This window comes from Eulemur rufifrons, chromosome 2, assembly GCF_041146395.1.
Source record: "Eulemur rufifrons isolate Redbay chromosome 2, OSU_ERuf_1, whole genome shotgun sequence".
Classification (NCBI taxonomy): domain Eukaryota; kingdom Metazoa; phylum Chordata; class Mammalia; order Primates; family Lemuridae; genus Eulemur; species Eulemur rufifrons.
In genome coordinates, this window is record NC_090984.1 from 95,310,792 (window position 1) to 95,337,394 (window position 26,603).

At 45.5% G+C, this 26,603-nt stretch overlaps 2 protein-coding genes across 2 annotated transcripts in view; one reads left to right on the forward strand and one right to left on the reverse strand.

Moving 5' to 3' along the window:
- TMEM229B (transmembrane protein 229B) overlaps positions 1 to 26,603 on the reverse strand; it is a 206,365-nt gene that overhangs the window by 51,935 nt on the left and 127,827 nt on the right. The gene's annotated exons all lie outside the window — the stretch shown is intronic.
- The window catches only part of PLEKHH1 (pleckstrin homology, MyTH4 and FERM domain containing H1), a 49,777-nt gene continuing 41,263 nt past the window's right edge, over positions 18,090 to 26,603 (forward strand). Inside the window, exons 1-2 of the mRNA XM_069487779.1 lie at positions 18,090 to 18,165; positions 25,323 to 25,481. Of these exons, the coding sequence (XP_069343880.1) occupies positions 25,356 to 25,481 (126 nt within the window). The 5' untranslated portion in view covers positions 18,090 to 18,165; positions 25,323 to 25,355. The remainder of the gene's footprint in view (positions 18,166 to 25,322; positions 25,482 to 26,603) is intronic.

Sequence of the window (26,603 nt, forward strand, 5' to 3'; positions counted from 1 at the left end):
TACAGCATCTGTAGTAATGTGTGGGTCCCCTGGCTTTTCATCCAAACAATGTTGAAAGCTCCGTGCAGAGTTACGGGAAGGGATAGGGAGGGTGACTCTGAGTGCAGGTAGGCACAGTAATTGTGGTGCTAGTGATTCAAGTACAGTTGAAGGTTAAGGAGCCTGGGACAAACCAAGCTCCACTGTACTAACACACATCAAAGGATGCCAGCCCCTGCTTTGCCTGCTTGTCTTAGCAAAGCAAGTGAAGCTGCATGGTGGACTGGGCCAGGCATAGACTTTGCTCAGGTGGACTTGGGTTTGAGTTCAGACTTCACATCCTCATTGGATGTCAGCCTATTTCATCATCTGCAAAATAGAAATGGCAATAATGCCCAACCCCAGGGCTGTCGTAAGAATAAATAAGATGATACATGTAAGGTGCTTAGCATAGTGCCAGGCACATAGTACATAGGTAATAATATGGCAGTAGCTCCACACTGTCATGTAAAGTCCCTGCCACAGTAGGCAGATAGTAGTACTCCTCACACCTCTCTTCCACCACGAGGCAGGGAAAAGAAGAATCTTTTAAGTGTCTTTGTAGTTTCTAAAGTGCCTTGAACAATGTTAGGTCCTTAGACTTATTTTCTGAAAGACAAGAACTTTCCTGCCCTTCCTTCAAAGCAAACCATCCATAAAGGGGTTGCTCTTGTCCACCATAAGTAATTTTCTTGATGACTTTCGAAGGGAATCAGAAAGATTTCTTTATGCTTGTTAGAGAAGATTGGTTCCCTGGGGGCTGCCCTCTGACCACAAGTCAGGAGAGATGTGGCTCAAGAGGGTGATTTCGGTGGAGGGACGGGCCTGTGGCCAGATCAGAAAGGATCGGAAAGGGAGCTGGAGGATGGAAATTAGAGATCAAGGGAAGATCACATACAGTCTGTTTCAGATGCTGTGATTAAAAAAAAAAAGAGGGAAGGCAGGTAGAAGCAGAAGCAGCATTAAAGTCAAAGGCAGTCTTGCATTTGGAATTATTTGGATCGGCCTTACAGGAAAACAAACTGGCTGAGAGAACTGGGGGATAGGGGTGTGTGGGTATGGTCTTTGGGAGAGGAGGTCAAGGTGATATGCTGGCATGTGAGAATAGGGGGAGTCTCTTGCAACTGCTCCTTCTTGAAATAGGAAGGAAAGGGGCATAAAGAGGCTATGGAGTATGAACGTGTATTTTTTAGGATGCTTTGACTACAAGCAATAGAGATCGACTTTTGCTGTCTTGCTAAAAAAATTATTGGAAGGATATGATCAGGTGGCTCACAAATTTGAAGGGAATGCTGGCAAAACAAGCTCAAAAAGACTAGGAGCAGGGCAGCTGTGGGAGTCCAGGTAATGGGAAGTAATTGAGAGTGTCCTCAGGGTTCTGCTGCCAGAACAACTAGACTCCATTTTATCACTTCTGCTCAAGTATGATGAAGAGTCAAGTTTTCCTAAATTGAGTCATGTGTCTACTTTCCCTCTTGGCTAGGGAAGGGTCCAGCAAGACACCTGGTGTAAGTCCTACTAGCACCCGACATTGTAAGAGGTGAGCAGTGAAAGAAATCAAAGGGCTGTTACCAAAAGGAAGGGAAAGACTGCTAAGTAGTCCCCAAGCAGCAAATGTCCATGGAGCAGGCAGTTTAGGGACTTTATACCTGACTCCATGCCCTATAAGATTCCTTTTTTTAAATAAACTTTTTTTTTCTTTTTTTTAGAGACAGGGTCTCACTCTGCTGCCCAAGCTAGAGTGTAGTGGTGTGATCATGGCTCGCTGCAGGCTCAAACCTCTGGGCTCAGGTGATCCTCTTACCTCAGCCTCCCCAGTAGCTGGGACTAAGACTTAGACCAAGCCCAGCTGTTTTTGTTTGTTTGTTTGTTTGTTTTTTTGTGGTAGAGACTGGGTCTCACTATGTTGCCAGGCTGCCCTCACACTCCTGGCCTCAGACCATCTTCCCAAAATACTGGGATTACAGACATGAGCCACCACACCCAGCTAGACTGTGTTTTTTAGACTAGTTTTAGGTTCACAGAAAAATTGAGCAGAAAGTACAGAGATTTCCCATATAGTCCCTGCCCCCGCACCTACATAGCCTTCCCCATTATCAATATCCCCCACGAGAGTAGTACATTTATTACAACTGATGAATATACACTGACACATCATTCTCACCCAAATTCCATAGTTTACATTAGCATTCACTCTTGGTATTGTACATTTTATGGACATGGACGATTGTATAATGACCTATATCCACCATTATAGTATCATACAGAATATTTTCACTGCCATAAAAATCTTCCATGTTCTGTGCATTCATCTCTCCTTCCCCACTAACCCCTAGGAACTACTGATCTTTGCACTGTCTCTATAGTGTTGGTTTTTCCAGAATGTCATATAATTGTAATCACACAGTTCATAGCCTTTTCAAATTGCCTTCTTTCATTTAGTAATATACATTTAAGTTTCCTCCATGCCATTTCAAGACTTGATAGCTCATTTCTTTTTGGCGTTGAATAATATTCCATTGTCTACAAGTACCATAGTTTATTTATCAATTCACCTACTGAAAGACATCTTGGTTGCTTCCAAGTTATGGCATTTAGGAATAAAGCTAGTATAAACTGTGTGTAGGTTTTTGTATGGACATAAATTTTCAACTCCTTTGAGTAAATACCAAGGAGTATGATTTCTGGATTGTATGGTGAGAGTTTGTTTCGTTTTCTAAGAAGTCTCCAACTGTTCTCCAAAGCAGATGTACCAATTGTGCATTCCCACCAGTTTCTGTTGCTTCACATTCTCATTAGCATTTGGTGCTGTCAGTGTTCCAGATCTGGGCCATTCTAATGGGTATGTAGTGGTATCTCATTGTTGCTCCTTGTAAGAGCAACAGGTGAAGGGAGAAACAGGTAAGCCTCAAGAAAGCATCAAGAGGCTCTGAAAAGTACTGGGACGGGAAGACATGGACTGCTGAATAATATCACTTCTTGTGCTGGAGTCTGTATAGAGCTGGGTGACACATCGTTATCACCCAAAGCCCATAATTTACATTTGGGTAAGTCCATAAATTACATTAAAAAGGCAGACTTTTTGTAGATGTCACATAGCTATGATCTATGCTCAGGAATAGGTGAATTGTGATAGATGAAGCAAGTGCATGTTTATAAAATGTCACAAAGAGAGAAGAGGCATTAGGCCCCAAGGAAATGATCAAGTTCACTGCAGTTTTATCAGAAGGTTTGCTATCCATATGTTCATATGGAAAAGGGTTATGTACTATCACAGAGGTCTCAAGATAATGTATCTTCGTACTTTGGGGATATTGAAAAGTCCCATCCTCTCTCCTTTCTCATCATCAAAAAGAAAATGCAGTGGAGAAGGACTATGCAGTATTCATGAACACCTTGAGCCTGAAAATGAAGAACTCACAATTCTGTGATAATGTGAATTCATCCATAAAGCATTAAGACATTAATGTGTGTGCACTAAGACAGCCCTGAAAATGAGTGCAGGTTCATAAGACTAGCAGTAAATTAAGGAGGGAAAAGGCCAAAGCTAAAAGAAATCCAAGTGAGAATAAGAACACACACTGAAACCATACCGCTTCATACTTTTAAGTGTGGGTTTAACTGCGAAGGTTCTAAGTCTTTGAGGGATAGAGTTGACTATGAAACTTGGGAATTGTGGGGGAGAGCCCCATTCCACACACATCCCCCGGGCACCCGCCCCCCACTCTGCTACTCTCATTTCCGACTCAGCAGTCAGCACAGATGCTGGGCAAATTTCAAAGAATTTCTGCCCTAGAGATTAAAATCCCAACTCCAAGCTGGTCACCTCCCCTCTTGTGCCTCCCTTTGCCAGGATACAAGAAGCTTAGTCGTCTGAGGAGGGACAAAGGAGTATTGTTAAGGAGAGCCTGGTTATAAGAAGGCTTTGCAACTAAAAGCTTTTATGCTGCTATCTAAGCCATTCTGCCTGGGGGGACACTGTATGCCTGTCCCAACTTCACTATATCAGTTCAAAGAGAAATTTCAGCCAGACGCACTGATTGCAGAAGGATATCTAGGGAGTTGGCAACATTAATAGGTTAAGAATTTCTATCACAACATTCTCATCCAAGTCCCAACTAGGTCCTGGGATGGGGTAGAGTGGGAAATCTTTCTTTTTGTAGATCTTGAATCAAAAGATTTCTCCCCATAGGAGCTGGCCGAGAGGCAGCCCAGCCTAGGGCACCGGGATCGGGGCTGGGGATTGCTGCACAGAAGGTAGGGTAAAACCTGTCTCTACTTTTTACCCTCCTTGTCCTGGACCTTCTAGGAGAACTCAGCCACCTTCAGGAAAGGCTGCATAAGCTTGAGGGGTTGACGATCCCAGAGAATTAATTCAGTTAGTCTCAGATGCTAATTAAGTAATAAATAAACATTTAGGGTCTTTTCTTGCCTAGCACTGTACTGTACTATTTTGAAGACTGGGCCCCTGTCTTCAAGGAATGTGTTATTCAATTCAAAAACCATTAGTTTACCTCGAATGCACTGTGCTAAGGATTAGGGTCATGCAGGTAACAAAGAATGAAATTTAAGCATATGGAAGATGAGGACAATACAAGCTGGTCTATAACAAAGCATTATCCTGTGCTCCAAGTCACCGGTTTAAATTCTTCACCTCCATGCAGTGGAAGATGTGTGATTATTCGTGTTCTACAAGGGGGCTGTTTTCATGGCCAAGTTTTATCTCTACCACACATTATTTGTAAATAAGCTCTCTAGTTGGCTCAAAATTGACCAGTATTTGGAAATACACACTTCTTTCAAAAGACTCTTTGATCCTCTTTCTTGTCCACAGCTTAGGTCGAGATCTGCTTTCTCTTTTGTCCTTCAGCAAGGTACAGATTTGGAAAGGGGACAATGACATCTTTGGTGGAATTTTTTTCATGTCTGTGGGCAGTAATGTCAGGTATAGAGCTGTAACCTCCCCAGAACTGCAAGTCTGTGTTCACAGTGGATTGGCTAAGAAGGGGACTGGTGGTTTGGGGGCCCATCTTTTTTGTTTGTTTTTTAGAGGCAAGGTCTCCCTCTGTCACCCAGGCTGGAGTGCAGGGGTGTGATCATAGCTTACTGTAACCTCAAACTCCTGAGCTCAAGGGATCCTCCTGCCTCAGCTTCTTGAGTAGCAATGATTACAGGAATGTGCCAACACACCCAGCTAATTTTTGTTTTGTATTTTTGTTTGTTTGTTTTTTGTTTTGGGAAAGGGTCTTACTCTGTCTCCTGGGGTACAGTGCAGTGGTGTCATCATAGGTCACTGCAACCTCGAACTCCTGGGTTCAAGTGATCCTCCTATCTCAGCTTCTTGAGCAGCTGGGTCTACAGGCATGTGCCACCACTCCTGGCTAATTTTTCTATTTTTTGTAGCGATGGGGTCTTGCTCTTGCCCAGACTGGTCTTGAACTCCTGGCCTCAAGTGATCTTCCAGCCTTAGCCTCCCAAAGTGGTGGGATTACAGGCATGAGCCACTGCACCCAGCCTGGGGGCCCATCTTGACCATGTAAGTGCCCTGTAGTTGTATCATGGGAGATTAATACTCTATCATATCTTTGAGCTTTTACTATTTAAATCCAAATTCATGCTCTAGGAAGATACTGGGCCCAGTGGGCCCCAATCCCTGTCCGAACTGCTAATTTTTCACCAGGCTGAATTGAGCTGGTTGGTGCCCTAGAATTCTAAGAATGCCAAAGGACAGGTCATGAAGGTCTCTGGTGCTGCAGGTAGGACTATGGGTGTCTGCAGAGGCGTATGAAGGGGTGGAGGGAAGGAACTTCCTCCTTGAAATCATTCGCCATGCTGCTCCCACCCAGAACCTCACAGTCAGGCCTCTGGGCTATACCCAACTAGCTTCACCTTCCTGCTTTCCTCAAGTGGAGTAAATGGCTAAATAAGTCATTTCCCCTGCAGGATGTGAAATGGGCTTAGATTAGAAGTAGTGGCCCAACTTAACTCTGTCCCCAGACTTGTGTCTGCTTCTTCAAGACTTGGACAACTTCCAGACCACAAGAACATACTGTATAATAGGAATCCAGTAATGCTGTTGTGGTCATAGCTTAATTGCTTTGAAGAGATAATAGAGATCCAGATAATATCAAAAGTATGTGAGTCCCCTCTGATCTTAGCATTGATTCCCCAACTCCTCCAGGTCTTGATTGTCATATCCCTCCCCAGTATCTTAACCACTTGCAGGCAGGACTCAAGGGGTTGGCATTGCATTTGAATGATGGGTAGCCATGGGGGCATATTCTGGCTCTTGGACTGGCAGGTTGTGGCTTTATTGAGTTAGTTGTCAACTTCCCTGAATCTCAGCTTTCTAGCTTACTCATGAGATCAATACTTTTGAAACATTTTAATAGCTTTATTAGAAAAATGATTCATACTCCTTGTAAAACACTTACATAATACAGAAAAGAACAAAGCAGAAACTAAAAACATTATACCAAATTTATATACCCAAAGATAATCACTGTTAATGTTTAGAAAAAAATCTTCTATCCACATTTATATGCAGATATCCATATAGTTATATATACAGTTTTACATAAAACAAATCATATTCTACATACTTTTCCAGAAATTGTTTCACTTGACAGTAAGTAATGAATATCTTTCCATGTCAATAAATATAGTTTTTGGCTGGGCACAGTGGCTCACACCTATAATCCCAGCACTTTGGAAGGCCAAGGCAGGAGAGTCACTTGAGGCAAGGAGTTTGAGACTAGCCTGGGCAACATAGTGAGACTCCATCTCTACAAAAAATATAAAAAATTAGCTGGGCACGGTGGCACACACTGATGGTCCCAGCTACTCAGGAGGCTGAGGAGGTAGGATTGCTTGAGCCCAGGAGTTCAAGGTTGCAGTGAGCTATGACCGCCCAATTGCACTCCAGCCTTGGTGACAAAGTGAGACCTTGTCTCTAAAAATATATAAATAGGGGCCAGGCACGGGGCTCACGTTTCTAATCCTAGCACTCTGGGAGGCCGAAGTGGGAGGATCACTTGAGGCCAGGAATTTGAGATCAGCCTGAGCAAGAGCAAGACTCCGTCTCTACTGAAAAAAAAAAAATAGAAAAAAGAAAAAAATTAGCCAGGCAACTAAAAGTAAAAAAAATCAGCTGCACATGGTGGCACATGCCTGTAGTTCCAGCTACTTGGGAGGCTGAGGCAGGAGGATCGCTTGAGCCCAGGAGTCTGAGGTTGCTGTGAGCTAGGCTGACGCCATGGCACTCTAGCCTGGGCAACAGAGTGAGACTCTGTCTCAAAAAATAAATAAAAAATAAATAAACATAAAAAAAATAAACATAATTCTTCATCATAAATTTTAATGGCTTAATAATATTTTATTTTCTAGATGAATCATAATAATAATACTTTACTTACAAGGTCCCAATTGATGGAAATTTAGTTCCATCACCTAAATGGTGATGTTTTCACTACTCTGGAAACTCCTTTTTCCGCTTTTATTTTGCTATTACTGCCACTATAAATATTAGGGACACCCCCATCCTTCTCCTAACATGAAATGTGATAAATATTCAATGACATAGCTCAAGAAAAGACACAAGGATCATAAAATGCCATGTCAGTGAAAGCAAGGATTAGGAGTGGAGAAAATCCTAGTAGAATTTTAGTAATCCTCACCTCTATAAATAGCTTCCTATCTTATGTACATTAATACTTATGTGCATTACTATACTTGAGTGGCAAGTATATTTGGGGAAACTTACTCTGAGTATTCCAGTGGATTTATTTCAACACTAAAAATTTTGCTTCCCAAAAGAACCGTATCCTTCCCAGGAGTCTTTTGTTCCAGAGATCCTGGGTCTATACACGTATGATCCCCTGTGTCCAGGAAATTCTTCTTTCAGGATCAGACCATTCCAGAAGCCATCTAAGGGATTCCCCAATGGCCAATGGGGCAACATGTCATGTTTGGAAGGAGCAGCAGCCACGTGTCTCCCCCAGAAGCAGTGCCTATTGGTTTTCCACCCGAGGAATCTGCCTGTTCTGCCCCATCACCAACCTCATGTGTGAGATGTGTCTGTCAGCTCTACCTGATCCCTTTGGGTAGGCCCACTTTGTAGAGGGGAAAAAAAGGGAAAAGGACGAATATTTTCTCTCCTGGACCTGGACCAGAAAATTCAGAACCTGGAAATGCAGAAATTCCTCTTTTTGGAAAGGTGCACTATCTATACCACCACTCTGCAAACTTCAAAACTCACTTCTACATGAGCAAAGCTCCTAATACAGTACAGAGTTAAGCACTCTGGTTCCAGATCTGTGTGCCATCCCTTTATCTGTGGCAGAGCAAAGAGATTCTTAACCTGCAGCCTGGATTTTATGAGTGTCTTCCTGCTCCGTGCCTGTGACATGGTTGGGGTGAAATGCTTGCCTAGAACGAGTGCCAAGCTGATGGTCTGTATGTGCTGCTTTAGGTCTTGTACTTTGCACAGAAGGAAGAGATACACATTGTTTGGTGCCAGGCACCTGGTACTGGGAAGGGTGAGAACGTTCTTTCCATCTTTTCCTAGTCTTTTAATACCATGAAGTTTTCTAGTCCCATTCCCTGAAACTACACAAAATTGAACAAAAACAAAGTATGCAGAGTTCAAAGTCTCCACTTAATTAGAGCCTAAAGCCCCATTAACCACCACATTTTGAGGTGACCAAAGCATCCAGTGGTCAGTTCAGAAGGGAACAGATATGGCCTTCATTGTGTGACTGGGAGACAGAATGCTGGGGCTCTGGGTCCTTGAAGAAAACAAGCCATCCTGGCCACTAGATGGCGCTGAGAGATAGTCTCCAATCTCCAGGCCCGTCATGCCTGGGACTGTGAGAGGGAGAACAGGTATATCCTCAGAACTTTCACAAAGAGGAGCCAGCAAAGAGCCTTCCAATAGGGTGTGAGCCCTGACGCTTCTGTAAAAGCCCTGAAAATAAGGGGAAATTCTGACCATCAAAGAAAATAACAGACCTATGGGTTTCATGCTAAACCACTCGGGGGCAGGGGCAGGGGAGCTGCAATGGCTAGGTCCTCTCATTCCGTCCATGCATTTCACCTCTTTCCTTTTCTGTGAATCCTGGGGTACTTGTAGGCTCACTCTTTTTTTTTTTTTTTTCTGAGACAGAGTCTTGCTCTGTTGCCCGGGCTAGAGTGAGTGCCGTGGCGTCAGCCTAGCTCACAGTAACCTCAAACTCCTGGGCTCAAGTGATCCTTCTGCCTCAGCCTCCTGAGTAGCTGGGACCACCGGCATGTGCCACCATACTTGGCTAATTTTTTTCTATATATATTTTTAGCTGCCCAGATCATTTCTTTCTATTTTTTTTAATAGAGACGGGGGTCTTGCTCTTGCTCAGGCTGGTCTCGAACTCCTGACCTCGAGTGATCCTCCTGCCTCGGCCTCCCAGAGTGCTAGGATTACAGGCGTGAGCCACCGTGCCCGGCCTAGGCTCCCTCTTATTGTAGCCACTCATCCTGGAAAGTGCACTGCAGGGGAATACATGCATCCCTGAACACAGCCGCTAAAAGCATGGTCTTTAGAATCAGAGCAGAGTTTGAGTCTTGGCTACTTCCTTTCTGTCTGCGCTTAGCCATGTCACTTGGCCTCTGTGAGCCTCAGCCTACTCATCTATAAAATGGAGATAAAAATAGCTTCAGCTCCAGAGAACTGGGAAAATTAAGATGATTCCTTGTAAAATGTTTAGAAGGTCTGGAACATAGTCAGCTGTCAACAAATATTGGCTTTAAATGTTTTGATTTTCAATTAGAAGATTAGAGAGATTTCATTTGTTTGCAAGTTGGAACGGCTGGCGGCGTCCCAGGCATGTTTGGGGAGGTTGCCTTTATTCCCGGCCATTCTCACAGCAGCCAGCAGTGGGTTTTGCACGGCGGCAGCCCCCCATTGCCCAGATCAGAGCCCAGTTCTCTATCCCCAGGCTGAGGATAGCAATTATGAAGGCCCTGCTCCTATTTTACAGTTGGGCAAACAGAGGCACAAGAAGTTGCTGAGACTGTCCTCAGATCACAGAGCAAAGTAGCCGCTGAACAAGAGCTAACACTTACAGTTCTGTCGAGGGGCAGGGGCACCCCAGACTTTAGGTTCTTCCCGTCAGGGAAAGCAGCAGTTGGAGGAGGGAAGGTCAAGGAGTATGAAGAGGCCCTCCAAGGTCCAGTTGCCCTGGAATGAGCCACACCTACTCCTCCACGCCCTCCCTCTCCTGCAGTGGCCCACTGTGTTCACCAGCACACGTGTGTTGAGTATATGCAAGCAGGACCCAGCTCACCAGACCGCTCATGTTGTCAGCTCAGCTCTGAAATGAGCTGCTGGGGGACTCAGGCAGAATCGAGTTTGAGGATGAAGTACGGGTGGGAAAAAGACATTTCTTTCTCTCAGCTTTGGTGTGTCATCAGCTGAAGAGATATTAACAGCCAGCATTTACTGAGCACTTACTAAGTGTGAAGAACGAGCTAAGTGTCAGAACTGGAAATTGAACTCTGAAGTGGAACCCCAGAGGCCACACACTGTCACCTTGAGAACCCATGTGTCTGCAGCTGCTGCACATGTCAGAAAAGGAGACAAGTGTCACAGCCAGCTCCCTGACTGGCCTGAGTTTCCTTGGCTTCCTATGACCCCAGAGTCTCTCCCGACACCAGCTCCCTGGGCCACCGGAGAAGGTGCCACCTACTTGGAGCTGTTCCCTGCCCAGCTCCTCCCTTCCCCAGTTAATGTGAGCAGCCATTGTTTTTGTCTTTGATGAAAGCTGTTGGAGAAATAAGGCAGCTGGTTTAAACCTGTGATGTTGCAAGTTCTAGAATGATCTAGAATTCCAGTTAGATAGCTGGGTTTATCTGGTCCTTATTCCCTGAGCTCCACTAGCTGCCAACTCAGCTGCCCTTTCTCCCTCCCTCTCCTGTCCCCATCCACATGGCTCTCTTGCTGGGCAAGCCCACAGCTGCACTGGACAGATCATTTTGCATTGATATATGTTGTAATTGCATCAGTTCTGCCCTGCGTTCCCCTCTGGGGCTGTTGCTCTCTGAGAAGATCACTGAAATGATCAAAATGAATATGACATATGGCATACCAGTCAATGCAGACCCCTGACAGGTCCCAAGGGGCATGAAAATACAGACCCCTAGGCCTGCTGAACTACATGGTCGGGGTGGAGCCTGGAATCTGTATTTTCATGTCAGGATTTTATGACATGAGGTTAGATTTGGAATCACTATTTACTCCTTCATTGGAATCCAGGCGCTCCTTTCATGCCACTCCTTTTTGTTAGCTTCCAAGACCCTTGTCCTTGGGTACCTTGCTCATCCTTTGCACCTTTATACCTTCAAATTCTCTCCTCATTTGATAATATTTACTAGGTGTTGATAACATGCCAGGCACTGGGGCAGACCCTTTATCTCCACCTTTGAAAAAACCCTCTAAGGAAAGAATTCTGATTCCTGTTTTACAAATGAAGAACCCCTCCCCTCTCCAACCTCTGCCTGGCTGTCTCTGGCCCCAGAGCCCACAGCTGCACTGGACGGATCACTTGCAGTGATATATGTGGTAATTGCATCAGTTCCACCCTGTGTCCCCCGCCAGGATTCAAGGGCAGGCAGGCTAATTCTAAAGCCAGTGCCTGGCTGGGCATGGTGACTTATGCCAGTAATCCCAGCACTTTGGGGGACTGAGACAGGAGGATCGCTTGAGCCCAGGAGTTTGAGGTTGCAGGGGGCTATGATGATGCCACTGCAGTCTAGCTGGGGTGACAAAGTGAGACCCTGTCTCAAAAAATAAATAAACAAAACCTGTGCCTGGGGTTCATGGGTCATATCTGCCACACTTTCCACAGTGCCTGGAAAATAACAGATATTCAATAAATATTTGTTAGTATAAAACTGAATGAATAAATAAATGAAAGGAGAGTCCATGCTTAAAGTTAGGACACGTTCTCACACCAACCCCCCTCTCCCCATCTCCCTCTCTATTTCTCTCTCTCTCTCTCTTTCTCTGTCTCACACACACACACACACACACACACACACACACACTGAGAATTTGGCCTCTAGGCCATTTCACTTCCTTCGTACCCTGCCCTTCTCTGCATGTCCAGGCACTACCCCTATCCCCACTTGGATGGTGACTCTGAGACTCTGACTCAGCCCATGGGTACCCCAGATGCTCCCAGAGAATCAGCAGTAGAAATAGCCTCCTGCCTTCTCTGTGACCCAAGGGCTAACAAGCTCTGCCCCTGGCTCCTGAGGCAGAAGGCTGGCCCAGGACTGGCCCAGGACTGGCCCCTGGGCTCCTGGGAGTCTGAGACCCCTTTCTGCTCCTTCCAACAGCAACTGAGAACCAGGCCCTGAAGGCAGGAGGAGGAGTGCTTCTTGGTGAAGCATTTTGGTGAAGTAGGAGGGGTCTCCTTGGATCCCAGAGCCCTACTCAGAGAAAACAGGCGGTGGGGGGTGGGTGGGTTGGGAAGTGGGATTTCTAGATGGTTTGTTCATGGGAAGATGAATTGTTCAACATTTCATCAGTTCTCCTAAAGTTATTCTTGTCTCCCAAGCCATCTGCTTATGTATTGCAATCTTGCAACAAAGAGAGCTCCTGGTAAACATCAGACCTCAAATATTTATTCAAAGAATGAATAACAAAAGCTATCATTTATAAATCACTTGCTATGTTCTAGGCACCATACTATCTCATTTAATCCTTTCAACATACCTAAGACGCAATAATTATTACTATCACTATTTTACAAATGAGGAATTAACTCAGAAAACTTGAGCAACTGCCCAAGGTCACATCACCACATAAGTGATAAGGCTGGGACTTGAACTGAAGGCTGGTCAGTTCCAAGGTCCCCTTTCTTTCCCACAGTGCTCTCCAGGGAACCAGGCTCAGACTAGTATGCTGTTATATTGACTCTGTAGGAATTTATTTTTTAAACATTACAGCCTAAACCTTGTGGTGTGTGTATATAAACTGACTCTCCTCTCACCCCTAGAGTGGTTAGTTAGCATCTGAAGTGGTCTAATCAGGAAACTGCACTCCAGAGCTTGGTTACATAAGCACTTCAAGCAACATCCAAATCTACACCTGAGAGCTTAATGTGCTTGAGAGATGCTAGAGATAATCTTTCACTGGTAAAATAAATGGTTTTCAAAATTTGGAGTTGACCAGGAAGATTATCTGCCCTGGCATGCATGAGGTGTAAGAACCAGACCAGGCCAACTGCCAGATTCCTTGGAAGCAGGTTGTGACTGTTTTGTGCCTGCTTGACAATATATGTATATTTGGCAGGATCTGGCCCTAGCCATTTTAAATATCCCATCTGTAGGAGGTTATAGAAGATGGGACAAATGGCCTCCACTCACTTCTCATGTCCCGTGGCTGCTAATACAAGAACCCGACAATCGCCAAAAGGCCAAATTGGTTCAGACTAGATGACAGTGGGTGCCCATACTGGCCTCATCTCTTCTCACAAGACTGCCCTAACCGATCCTTCAACTCAGGGCATGCAATGTCCCATCTCTCTGCTCCATTCTCCATTTTCTGTTGTCAGGCCACCTTTAATAATAAGCTAACATATATGAACTTTAGGTGTGGTGGAGAGTACCATTTCTCTGTGGCTCCTGGGGGGACTGGGGCCTTTCCAGCAGGCTTCTGAGGCCCCAGCTACCACCCCAGCACTGCCTGCTCTCCTTCCCCCACCACAGGACCAGCCAAAGGTGGAGCCCAGATGGCCTTTTCTTTATGTCAGCTCTGCAAAATCCCCCTCTGTAGGATTTAACTCTGGGACTGTGGTGACTCCCTCATAATCCTGCTTGCTCCTCCAACTCTCAAACATTCTGACCTCAAGGGTAGCAGTACTAGGAAATAATTTCCCCATGTCACAATAGGACAAATTGAGGCAGGAAACAAGGAAGTAGCTTAGCCAAGCTTATAGTCATGGGCATCTAATACAGTACCCAGAACAACTTAAACTTAGCTACTATAAATGAATGAAAGGGAGGGAGGGAAGGAGGGAAGAAGAGAGGGACATCAGCGTTGGCTGATGCTATTGTCTGCATTTGGCCAGTGACCACAGTTTGACAGTTTGAGTCTCAGTTCCATGGAAGGCTACATAGAAAGTACCTTAAGACAGAAAGATTGGCCAGGCCTAGTGGCTCATGCTTATAATCTGAATACTTTGGGAGGCTGAGGTGGGGGGATTGCTTGAGCTCAGGAGTTTGAGATCAGCCTGAGCAAGACTGAAACGAAACAGAAAAATTAGCTGGGCAACACGGCGTCTGCCTGTAGTCTCAGCTACTTGGGAGGCTGAGGCAGGAGGATCACTTAAGCCCAGGAGTTTGAGGTTGCAGTGAGCTACAGTGACACCACTATGCTCTACCTAGAGCAACAGAGTGAGACTCTGTCTCAAAAAAAAAAAAAAGACAGGAAGATTGTGGGGGGGAAAAAAATGTCTGACACATCCCAACCCTTAATCCCAGGGTTAAATTAGAGATGGGCCAGCCTAGAGATCCCCATGGATTCATCCCTGGGTGGGTTGGTGTTGGGGGGCTGTGGTTGAGGGTGCCCAGGATCTAGGCCTCCCTGGAGCCAGAACAGCTGCCTCTGCTGGTTGGGGACCAATGGGGAAGGTGGAAGAGACACCAGAAACCTAACCAGAGCACCCATGGGAGGGAGGCAGACAGGACCATCCCAGGTTGCCTGCATGGGATGGCTGAGGTCAGGTAAGGAGGCAACCTCAACAGGCTGATGGGACAATCCCTGGTGTTAGATGGGAAACTCCATTGGACCCTCTAATATCCCTGTTGGCTGATTATTGATTAACTGCTGTGCCCCAGAAATGCCAGGGCCCAGGGCTGTGGGAGTCACTCTTCCCCTGGAGCAGGGAAGGGACGAGCCTATTCTTCTCTAGGCATCCATTCACTCTGGTGAGTACTAGGGTAGGGACCAATACTAATAAATAGAAGGGCTACATAACACTGCTATAAAGGACATTATTGGGACAACTGGGGAAATTTGAATGTGGCCTACATAGTAGACGATAGTATTGCATTGATGTTAAATTTCCTGAATGTGATTATGTCAGAAGAATATCTTGTTCTTAGGATGTACGTGTTGCAGTATTTAGGGGTGAAAGATCATGATGTATACAACTAACTCTCAAATAGTTTAGGAAACACATATATGTGTACATATATATAGAGAGAGAGAGAGAGAGAAAGTAAATGTGGCAAAATGCTAATAATTGGTAAATCTAGATGAAGGGTGTATGGGTATTCAGTGTACTTTTTTTTATTGATATATAATAGCTGTACATATTTTGATAACCTGTATACAATGTGTAATGATCAAATTAGGGTAACTGATACCCATCACCTCAAACATTTATCTTTTCTTTTTGTTGGGAACATTACAAATCTTCTCTTCTAGCTATTTTGAAATATACAATAAATTATTGTTGACTCAATATATTTTACAACTTCTGTAGGTCTGAAAATTTCCTAATAAAAAGTTGGGGCGGGGGAGAAAAATCACCATCACATAATTATTGAGCAATTATTGGATCCCAAAATTTATGTAGCTCTGTTATCTGATTTAATCTTCAACCCCAGAGAGAGTTATTGATTTTCATATCAAAGATAAGGAAACTGAGTCCCAGAGAGGCTAAAGAATTTGCCCAAGTTCACAAAGCTGGGATTAAAACAGAGCCCAAAGAAAGAGGGAGGTCCCATGGAGAAGTGTTATTGGGACAAGGATAGCTAAGACTTTCTGGAGCACTCACACATAGTGTAGGTTGGTGCTGTCTCCTTTGAGGGCCATTTGGCAACATCTTTTGAAATTTAAAATCCACATTGTGTTTAGAGCTAGTGATTCCACTTCTAAGTATTAAACCATAAAAATAGTACCATATGTGAAACAAGAAGCGTATACTAAGGTACTTATAGTAGCAAGGTACATAAGAGCCAAAGATTGGAAACATCTCACATATTCGTCATTAGGAATATTAGGAAACCAATAAAAAAGGCAAAGCAGGCCTAAATGCTGATATGTCATACATAGAGTCAACAAATGATAATGTCAAGAGAAAAAAAGCAAGAGATGCTTCTTTAGTATTAAAATGTGGATGTGGGCCAGGCTGGTGTCTCAAACCTGTAACCCTAGCACTTTGGGAAGCTGAGGTGGGAGGACTAACTTGAAGCCAAGAGTTCGACACCAGCTTGAGAAACATAGCAAGACCTCGTCTCTACAAAAATAAAATTAAAAATAATTAGCCAGGCATGGTGGCTCATGGCTACAGTCCCAGCTACTTGAGAGGCTGAACTGGGAGGATTGCTTGAGCCCAGGAGTTTGAGGTTGCAGTGAGCTACGATGATGCCACTGCACTCTAGCTGGGGCAACAGAGTGAGACCTGTCCCAAACAAACAAACAAATAAAAAAAGGTGGATGTGAATACATGCACATGAATATATACGCACATGAATACATATGAATACTTATGTATGCATAAAATATGTTCAAAGGACACACACAAAAACTTGTAATAATAGTTGGGTTGGAGAGGGGTGATCTGGGGGAGAAAGGGCAAGATAGGAGGAAGACATTTTTCATTGTTAACCCTCTGTATTAGTTGAAATATATACCATGTGCCCAATTACCTATTCAAAGTGGATAAATACATGAATAAATGAATGAATCTAGACGACTTGCTTTTGAGTTTCCTTAGGCAACTTCTGCAGTGTTGAAAGGGATAGCAGAGGCCAGTGTCCCACAGAATCAGGGCTCATCTATCCCAATCCCCAAGAGCTATGAAGCCATTTGCAAATCCAGCCTTTGGAGTCCCATTGGCCCAGTTAAACTTTCACCCTCAGGTGATCCAGGTAGCCTCCTGGACTACCAAGATCAGCTTTCCTTAGTGTCTGTGCTCTCAAAATTGTGCATGACAATCCCCTGCAGAGCTTGTTAGGTAATTTCCCTGCCCCACCCCCAGAGATGCAGATTCAAACCCGGGGTGGGGCCGGGGGTCCCTGGGCTGAGACTTCCAGCGCCGATTTGGAGAAAAAGGCCCTGCTGGTGTTTTGCTTCTGTTCAGGCCTTGACTGAGATTGCCTGCAGGGTTGAGGAAGAAAGCTGTTGTGAAACAAGGATCCTTCCCAGCAAGCGTCTCTATTTGCATCTTCCTTATCCCATGCTCACCTAACCAAATGTTGAGGGTTCCAATTCCCTCCGGGTGTGGGATTGCATTGGGTGAACCGTGGGACTGCGAATGCCAGAAGAGGGCACGCTGATGACTGCTCTGCAAGCTGCCTGGGGCAGTGTCCTGCTGGCCTCTCTGGCTTCCTGGCCAGAAAATAAATAATACATACATAAGCAAGTTACCCTCTGGGCTACGGTGACTTTATTTTTTCTCCTTCTCCTCCAAATTACAAAACAGAACATTTGGTCTGCCAGTGGGACAGACTGTTGGAAATAGGACTTTTCTGTTCCAAATATCCGGGTGTTACAGTTCTTACAGGTGGCCAGACTAATCCTTCGGCGGGGAAGGTCTGGTCTGGTCCCCCAGCCTGCGCGGGTCTCAAGCTATTACTAATACATTAATATTTGGGGCGCTGCAGACCCCAGGGGCGCCCTGACAGCCCCTTGCGACAGCCAGCGCGGCCTCCGCAGAGAGCTCAGGGCCGCAGCCGAGGAGACCCCCGCCGCCCCCGGGACCCCGCAGCCCTCCCCGCCGCCCCAGGGACGAGCCCAGCGGTGCGGAGAGGTGGGAGGCTGGGGCCTGCTGAGGTCATTTCCTGTGCCTCTCCGCGAGCTGCCTGCAGAGCCGAGCCCAGCGCTCTGCCTTTAAGGAGCGGGAGGGGAGCCGAGGGGAGGAGGGAGCCCGGCGGAGCATTGAATGGGGCGCCGCGAGGCTCGGGCGGCTTTGTGCGGCGAGCCGGCGGGCACCCCTCCCGCTCCAGCCTCGCCCCGCCCCGCCCACCGCGACCCCTGCTGCCGGGGAGCGGAGACCCGGCGGCCGCTCGGGACTCGGGCGAGAGCGACGCAAGGTCAGCGGCGGCGGCGCGCCGAGGGCGCCCGTGTGCCGGGTGGGGACGCCCGCCAGCTCGCGGAAGGTGAGCGGCTCCGCGTGCCCGCCTTGCCGGGGGTGGGCCCGGGGGTGGGCTCGGGGGTGTGCCGGCGGGGAGGGCGCTAGGCTGGGCGGCGGGGACGCGCTCCCTCCGGCCGGGAAGGCGACCCGGAGCAGGTGCCTCCCTACCTGGGAGCGAGCTTCCAGCGGCGGGGAGCGCCGCGCCGGGAGCCGCGGCCGGGCTTGGGGAGCCGGGAGCGCCTGGAGACCCGCGCCGCGAGGTCAGAAGTAGCCTTCCTGGGGAGGACCTGGAGTTTGGGACTGGGTCGATCCAGTTGCTCCCGGGAAGGGCCCTCAGGGCTTACGTGCAGGCTCCCACTTTGTTGCTGGTGCTCGCTCGCTCTCACCCCTCCCGCGCCTCTCCCCACCTCACCTTAGATTTTTTCTTTTATTTCTCCTGTAATTTCTGGGTGGTTCTATTAGGGGGTCCTATGGGTCAGGATCGACTCTTAGAGGCCGGTCAGCCAAACAGAAAAGAAAACAGGTTTGGCTCCGAATGACACCTGAAGGAAGCATTATGTCCTAGGAGGCTTAGAGAGGAATCGGACACCGGAGACCGAGGGGGGTGTGGGGGAACCTAATGGGGGTGGCAGAGGCGGTGAGAACGCTCATCTGGAAGAAGAATCCTCTTGTTGGATTTCTACCTGGCAGGGTATCTCCTCCCTAAACTTTTTGCTATGAATCCACCTCATGAAACTCTTCTGGACTGAGCTTTGGTTCCAGCTAAAAACGCTTCAAAGATCATTTAAATAACTCTCAATGGAAGAGTTATCTATCGGTGCCTTCAACCAAACTTTTCCTTCTGTCTTCTATGTGCCAGACACTGTGTGTAGTGCTGGTAACATCACCTAACACTTTAGAGAACATCAATTTTAGTGTTTCCGCGTATTATTTATCCCCATTTTACAAAGGAGGAAACTGGGACTCAGAAAAGTGACTTGCTCAAGGTCACATAGCTAAAAAGTGGAAGAGAAATGACTGCAATCCAAGCTTCCTTCCTAGATTACAAGTGTAGGGTTTGGTCCACTATCTACCACCCTCCCATAGGCCGCTGCTGGGGGGCCTGCTCAGAGCTGGGTTATGGTGGGGTGCACCCCATGATCCCAAATTCATTGAAACAGGCAACTGAGCTGAAAACATGTGGTGCCTTTCCCGCCCTCTTCAGAAGTCACCAGTTACTGGGGAGAAGTATGTCCCTCCCACCCCACTCCCCCATGGCGACTTCCTCAGTACCATTCCCCTTCTTTTCTCTAGGGGGCCGAGCTCTGTGTGAACTGTGTGCTCCTTAGGGGTTGGAGAATGCTTTATTCCTGTGGATGCTAAGGTGCCAGGATTCCCTCACCCCTCTGTTGGGTGACTTCACCGCAGGCTGGCTGCTGAGCCAGCTGCTGGGCCATCTTGCCCTTCTATCAAAAACTAGTTCAAAACTGACCTCCTCTGTGGGGAAACAGGCACTTATGGGGGGCTGAAGTATGAATTAGGACATCCTCAGGGGAGGACAATTTGAACTGTCTGGCAATTTCTAGTGCCAGACATCCCTTTGAATTCTACAATTAAATTTAAATTCTACTTATTTAAATTCGACCACAGTTCCATTTCTGGGACTTTATCCTTCAGATATACTCTGTTGTATGTGAAATAGTGTTTATTATATGAAATTATATGAAATGATATATATCACTGAATATTCATTGCAGCCTTGTTTATTTTAGCAAAAGGTTGGAACAACCCAAATGTCCATCACGTAAAGGACCCTTAAATACGATCATATGATAGCCACACAATAGAATATGTTAAAGCTGTTAAAAAGCTCAGAGCGGGGGCCAAAGCAGGAAGATTGTTTGAGGCCAGGAGTTTCAGGCTGTGGTGAGCTATGATCATGCCACTGCACTCCAGCCTGGACGACAGAGTGAGACCCAGTCTCTTAAAAAAAAAAAAAAGCACAGAGAGAAAATGTGGCAGATGTGGATATTGATAGAGGAAGATCTATAAATTAATTTGTTAAGTACAGTGTGTATGCCACATATATGTGAATGCTTGTATAATATATACACTATCTCTGAGAGGACACACAAAAACCTCTAACAGTGGTTGCCTCTGGGGAGAACCATGGGTGAAGTACAGGAATGGGAAGAAGCCTTACTTTGCACCGCACACCCTTTTGTTCAATATTAAAAAATAAATAGATAACATAATTTTTAAAAATCACATGACCTCCTCCTTGAGGTGGATCTGGTGGTGAGCACATCTATGGGCCACATCTCCTCTTATGTTGATTTGCCATTTATTCGTTGATGGTAACAATAGCTGTCATTTAGCAAGTGCTTACTGTGTGCCGGGCTTTTGTGATATCTCTTTTAGTTCTCAAGAAAATCCTGTATTATATGATCTATGGAATTGCCATTTTTGAAGGTCAAAAAATGGTTAAATGTTGACAATTTCCACAACAAAGACCTCCAAAAAAAAAAGTTGACAGTTTTATATGGCTTAACCTAATATTAGTGCTCTCATTTTCAAATACTGTTGCCCTGAATTTCGAAATGGAACTGAGGTTCAGAGAAGTTGGGCAAATGGCTTAAGGTCACAGGATTATTTAATGCCTGAGCCAGTAATGAAACCCAGGCCTATTGGCGCCAGATGTTTTTGTTCTCAAGGGGTACTGTACCTGGTTGTCCTGGCCCTTTAGATCCCTGAAGCTTGGGACACGCTCACCTCTTTCTTTGTCTCCCCCAACACAGTGTGAAATGTGATGCAGGCACACTTTGCTGGCTCGGTCAGATGACAATGCTGAGATCAGAGGGAGTTGTCCCCTGTGTCTGCTCACACCCTCGTCTCAGCTTCATCCCCAAAAGGGACACGAAGCTCTTCTTTTCCCACAATTGGGCAAGCGATCAGCCTAGCCCAGCAAAACACTTTTAGAAGATGGTGGTAGCCTGTCACTAGCAAGTGGAAATCACAAAAGATACACTCAGTGATTGAACCATAGTGGGGTAACACAGGAGAGCCCAGGAGAAACTGTACACGTAACAGAAGCCCTGTTATTTTCTGATGCCTCCTGCATCCTCTGCAAGAAAGAAACAATCAGCTGTTCTGGGGCCTGCAGTGACCTCTGACCTCTTTCTTTTAGGCTCCTGTACTGGTTAGCTACCTTGCAGGGAGATACCAGGATATTCAGACTGTAGACTTGAGCCTTGAAAACCAGAGAATCTTTGTTCATCTTTATATCCCCAACCTTGCACATAGGAATCACTTAAAAGTTGGTTGAATGTAAATTTATTTGTTTATTTTTAATATATACATACCATGGAATACTAGGTTGAATTAAATTTAATCTCAGCATTTTGTCAGTTTCTGGTCAAATCCCCAAACTTAACAGAAAGATCCCAAGTCAAATTTGTGTTTGGTCAGATACAGGCCCTGAGTTTGAAGTCATCTCATGACTCCCTGTGCCTTCTTCTCACTCACTACCCATCCTATCCCCAGCTCCTGCCTCTGAGGCGTATCCCTACTGTGGCTTCAACCTAGGGTGTTGGAGGATTTAGGGAATTTCAATGCAGGCATCAAGGCCATGGCAGTCATATGGCTCACCTGCCAAGTAGTTTAGCGTGCTGGGCACCAGTGGAATCCAAAGAACTGGGTTTCACAAGAATGGCCATGAGTTGGTGATCATTGTAGCTGGGTTTTGGAGACAGGGTTTTATTGTACTATGTCCCTACTTCTTATGTGTGTTAAAGTGTTCCAGAATAAAAAATGAAAAGAACAATTGAGCTGAGTTTTGTTCCCAGCTTACTTCCCCTCTCTCATTTCCCCATTCATTTTTGCCATTGATGTTGTATTTGTTTTAGGCTAGCCTGGTACTATGAGACATCTACCACCACTGCTAAAGCATTATCATGGAAAGAGGACAGTTCTAGATGTTGGGAGATCAGGATTCTTGGCCCAGCTCTGCTACTCCTTAGCTCTGTGTCTCTAAGCAAGTCATAGATGTGATGAGTGTTCTCGTCTGCTGATTGTGAATAATTGCACTTGCCCTCCATCTTGGGGATAATGAGAGAAATAACACACACATCACAGTGCCTTGAAAAGTTATGAACCGTTCTGCAAATGTAAGGTATTCGTTTCTGCATATCCTTGTGCATCTTTATGGGAGGTACAAGTGCAAGCTGACTGAGCAGGTGAGGTTCAACTCATTGGTATCTTCCCTTAACATCCCTTGTTTTATAGCTGTTGCTCCGACCACCTGCTTCTGTCGGAAGAGCCTCTGGGCCTTGGGCTTGGCAGCAGGCACCTTGCTCCAGATCTGTTTCAAAACCTCTTAGCTCTCCTCACATGCCAAGGCAAGCCTAGCACGAGTCTCAGCCTCCTCAGGAACTTGCCGGCATCCCCAAAGCAGGGAGAGGATTAACCAGACCACTTGATCAGGTTAGAACTGTGATGTCATGGAGATGCTTGATTGGAGAAAGCACTCCTAAAGTTCAGGGATAATCTCAGAGATCAGGGGTAGGCAGACAACAATGACATATTTTATTTCCAAAGTCCCTAGAGATTTTGATAATTCGGGTTTTCACTCTGCCCATGGAATCTAAGCAGCAGCTTTGACAATCAGTAGGAGGGAATTAAAATTAATCAAACTGTTTCAACTACACAAAGGATTAAGTTTCTCCTGCCCCTAGGTTTTACTTTTGTGCTTTTACTGTTGTTCTTTGGCCCTGGGCTAAGTTGTAGGACTCCCAGGTCCTAGTCTCAGATCTGCCATTTTTTTTTTTTCTATTTATACAAGGAAAAGCACAATCTCCTTAAAGGACAAAGAAAATCAAACATGAAGCCTCCCAGCCTTCTCTGGGAGCCCTACAAGGTTCTGTTTTGTCTTTTCAGCTGTGATCTTAGCTCAGAGAAGGTCATGTTTTGTTTTTGTCTTTTGTCTTCCTGCCCGTTCCAGTTGGTCCCAGTCTTTTGAGGTGGGGATCGCTGGGAGGCCACAATGTCGGGATTGTTTGGATGATAGGGCTGGGAGAGGAGGGCTGAGGTCATGTGTACAGTGTTCTGAGGAGCCAGAACCGGAAGACTCAAGACACCCCACCCGTCAGTGGTTTAATTGTTGGGCCTTTCTCTACAGACCTACAGACCCTAATTTTTAGATGAAAAATCAGGACACGTGGTAAGTGTCAGTACTTATGGAGATTATGAGGTCAGAATATTTGAGCCCAGGATGCCTGGGAAAATCTGGGATATAGGTTTACCCTAGTGCTAGGGCTTCTGAAAGATCCAACAAAATGTTTCTCTCATTAACAGTCCACTATACTCTTTGTGAAATCAGGCTTCTTTCCATTTTTTGGATGGGTAAAGAGCACAGTGGCTAAGAACAAGGACTTTGGAACCAGAATTCCAGCCCCACTACTTACTAGCTGTATAACTACCTAAATTAGTTTCTCTGTTCCTCAGTGTCCTATTGTGTACGGGTGGACAATAGTGCCTACCTATTGTCTCAGAGGCTGTCGTAAGGATTAAAGAGGACACACGTACCTGGCATACAATAAGGACTCAATAAATGATAGTTATTTGTAATGTATGAGAGGAAGATACTTGTAAAGGTCAAATGTGAGGGGAGAAGCACTTTCGGTGATTCACTCATCAAAAGGAGGCTTACTTTGCACTATGATCATGTTTGGCAACAGTACAGGAGGTGGCTGGGTTTTCTGAGGCTTTGTGGCTCCTGAGGAAGGAAAAGGGATTTAAAAAAACAACAGATTTTTATTATGGAAAATTCCAGGCATATATTCAAGTAGAGAGACCAGTATAAAGAACTCCCATATACCCATCTTCAAGAATTATCAACATTTTGACAAATCTTATTTTATGTATCTCCACTGCTTCTTACCTCTAACCACAGAGGATTTTAAAGCAAATCCCAAATATTATATCATTTCACCTGTAAATCATATTTATCTGTAACAGATGACATTAAAAAATATTAACCTAAATATTAATAGTCATTCCTTAAAATAATCTAATACTAAGGTGGCTATATGTCATGGTTTGGGACAGACCAAATTTATGCTTGTTGCCAAGTGTCATTAATAATGCCCTAGAAGAAGGAGGATTTTAAAAATCCTGATGACGGATGTGTCTCCCAGGCCTCTTCTGCTCACTCTGCCCGTACCTCCTCTCCCACGTACGCTCAGGCATCCTTTTCTCTATTCTCATCCTCCACCCAGTTTTTCTTGTCTAAAATATGTCCAGTAGGCATCTAGGTAAATCCCCCTGGCTGGGGATATCATAGGTGTCTACTTAATTTGTTCTGCATTTGTACCAAGTTTTTTTCCCCGAAGACTGTGGCTTTCTCTAGAAATTGCAACAAAATACCTAGCAGTTTTCTGGTTTGCATCTCATAACTTGAAAGAGAAGAGAGGGTGAGAATCTGTTCCAAACCAGGATGATTCAATGACAACAATTGGAGGAATCCCAACTAAATAGAAAATTGTCAAGGAAATGCAAAGTATTATATTTTCTTTCTATTTTTTTCTCATCTAACATCTACATAGATGGAGTAGAGTAAGAAGTAAAGTGGGAGCCAGGGTTCTGCCTCTCATTAGCTATGGGACTTTGGATGAATCTGTTACTCACTTTAAGCCTACCCTAAACATCCCCCTTCCCCAAGTCATTTCCCTTCCCTGTCCCCATGTATCCATATATCAATTGGCAATTGTGACTACATTGCAATTTTATAATTAGACTTTCTTAAGAGTTCCTTGAAAAACTCAAAGACAGAGGATGTCTTATTTACTTTTGCATCTCCAGTGCCTAAAACAATGTCTGGCACACACATGGTGGTTGAATGGATAAATATGTGTTAAATGGATAACTGAATGAAAAACAAATGAGCCCTGCTTTTTGCTTCTGTCACAATGTGACTAGATTCTCCTTAAGGTGTCTCAGGTTTCCTGGTTTCCTGAGGCTGTTCAGCTAACTTAGGACTGAGCAGGATAGCCTGAGCTGAGAAAGGCAGGGATGTGGCCAAGGGGGAACAGGGACCTTCCTCAACCCTGTTTTCTCTGTCCTGCTTTGGTCCCCCGCCTCCTTCTGTGCCGAACTCCTCCTCACGCTCTCATTTCTCTTTTTGTCTCTTTGTGTGCTGGTTCTTAGGGCTCCCTGGAATATCCAGAAGCCAATTCCATCATGGCAGAACTCAAGGTGGAGACTCGGGCCAGTGTAGACTGGCAGAAACGCTGCCTGGCCCTAGAAACGCAGCTTTTCCGGTTCCGCCTCCAGGCCAGCAAGATAAGGGAGCTGCTGGCCGACAAGGTGAGTCCCAGGGAGCAGGGAGCTGCCTCTCCACGTGGCAGAGGTCTGTGGCAGAGCGGGCCAGTGTTAGAGAGGAAGAGTGGGGGGGAGGGGGAATAAACTTTCCATAAGATGCTTTGTAACACATGCAAAATGAAACCCGAGGTAGTTTGTTTTGTTTTGTTTTGAGATCAAACTCTGAATGATTTCCTAAGCTGTCATCTTGCATTCGTTTCTGCCCTGCCTCATCTGGCACTCCAAAGGAATGGGACAGATCTCCTTGGTCCACCACCACCTCTGGAGTCACTTGTGGCTACCGTGGAGAGTTTCTATCATTCCCTTAACATTTCTTCCTGAATGTGGGGAGGGATGATGTTTTAGGAGAGAAAAGTGGAAATCTCCAGCCTTCTGTTCACCTTTCATTAAGCATGTGAGCTACAGAAGGCAGCCTGGTCTCCCAGTGACAAGGGCACAGGCTTTGGAGCCAGACCTACCTGGTCCTGCTGCTTACTAGCTATTGTGACCTTGGGCAAATCCCTTCCTTTCTAAGGCGAGGACACAAATGTCTACCTCTCGGAGTTATTTTGAGAATTATATCACATCACATATATAAAGGTCCTGGCATGGAATAGGTCTTAAATGGGAACAATTTTTTCTTTACTCTTGGGTGGGCTGGTCTGGGAAACTGGCCACCTTTCATAATGTTTCTATGGGAAGACACATTCTAAGCAAATGACTTTCAGAGACATTTTTGAGCATAACCCATGTAAAGAGTGGAGACCTGCACTTAAAATATATTTATATACATATCTTGGTTGGGTGAGGTGCTATAATCCTAGCACTCTGGGAGGCCGAGGCAGGAGGATCGATTGAGCTCAGGAGTTTGAGACCAGCCTGAGCAAGAGTGAGACCCTGTCTCTACTAAAAATAAAAAAAATTAGCTGGGTGTGGTGGTAAGCACCTGTAGTCCCAGCTACTTGGGAGGCTGAGGCAGGAGGATTGCTTGAGCCTGGAAATTTGAGGTTGCTGTGAGCTAGGCTGTTGCCACCGCACTCTAACCCAGGCAACAGAGCAAGACCCTGTCTCAAAAAAAAAAAAAAATACATATCTTAAGTGAGTTAACCATTCTGTACAGTTTTGTTC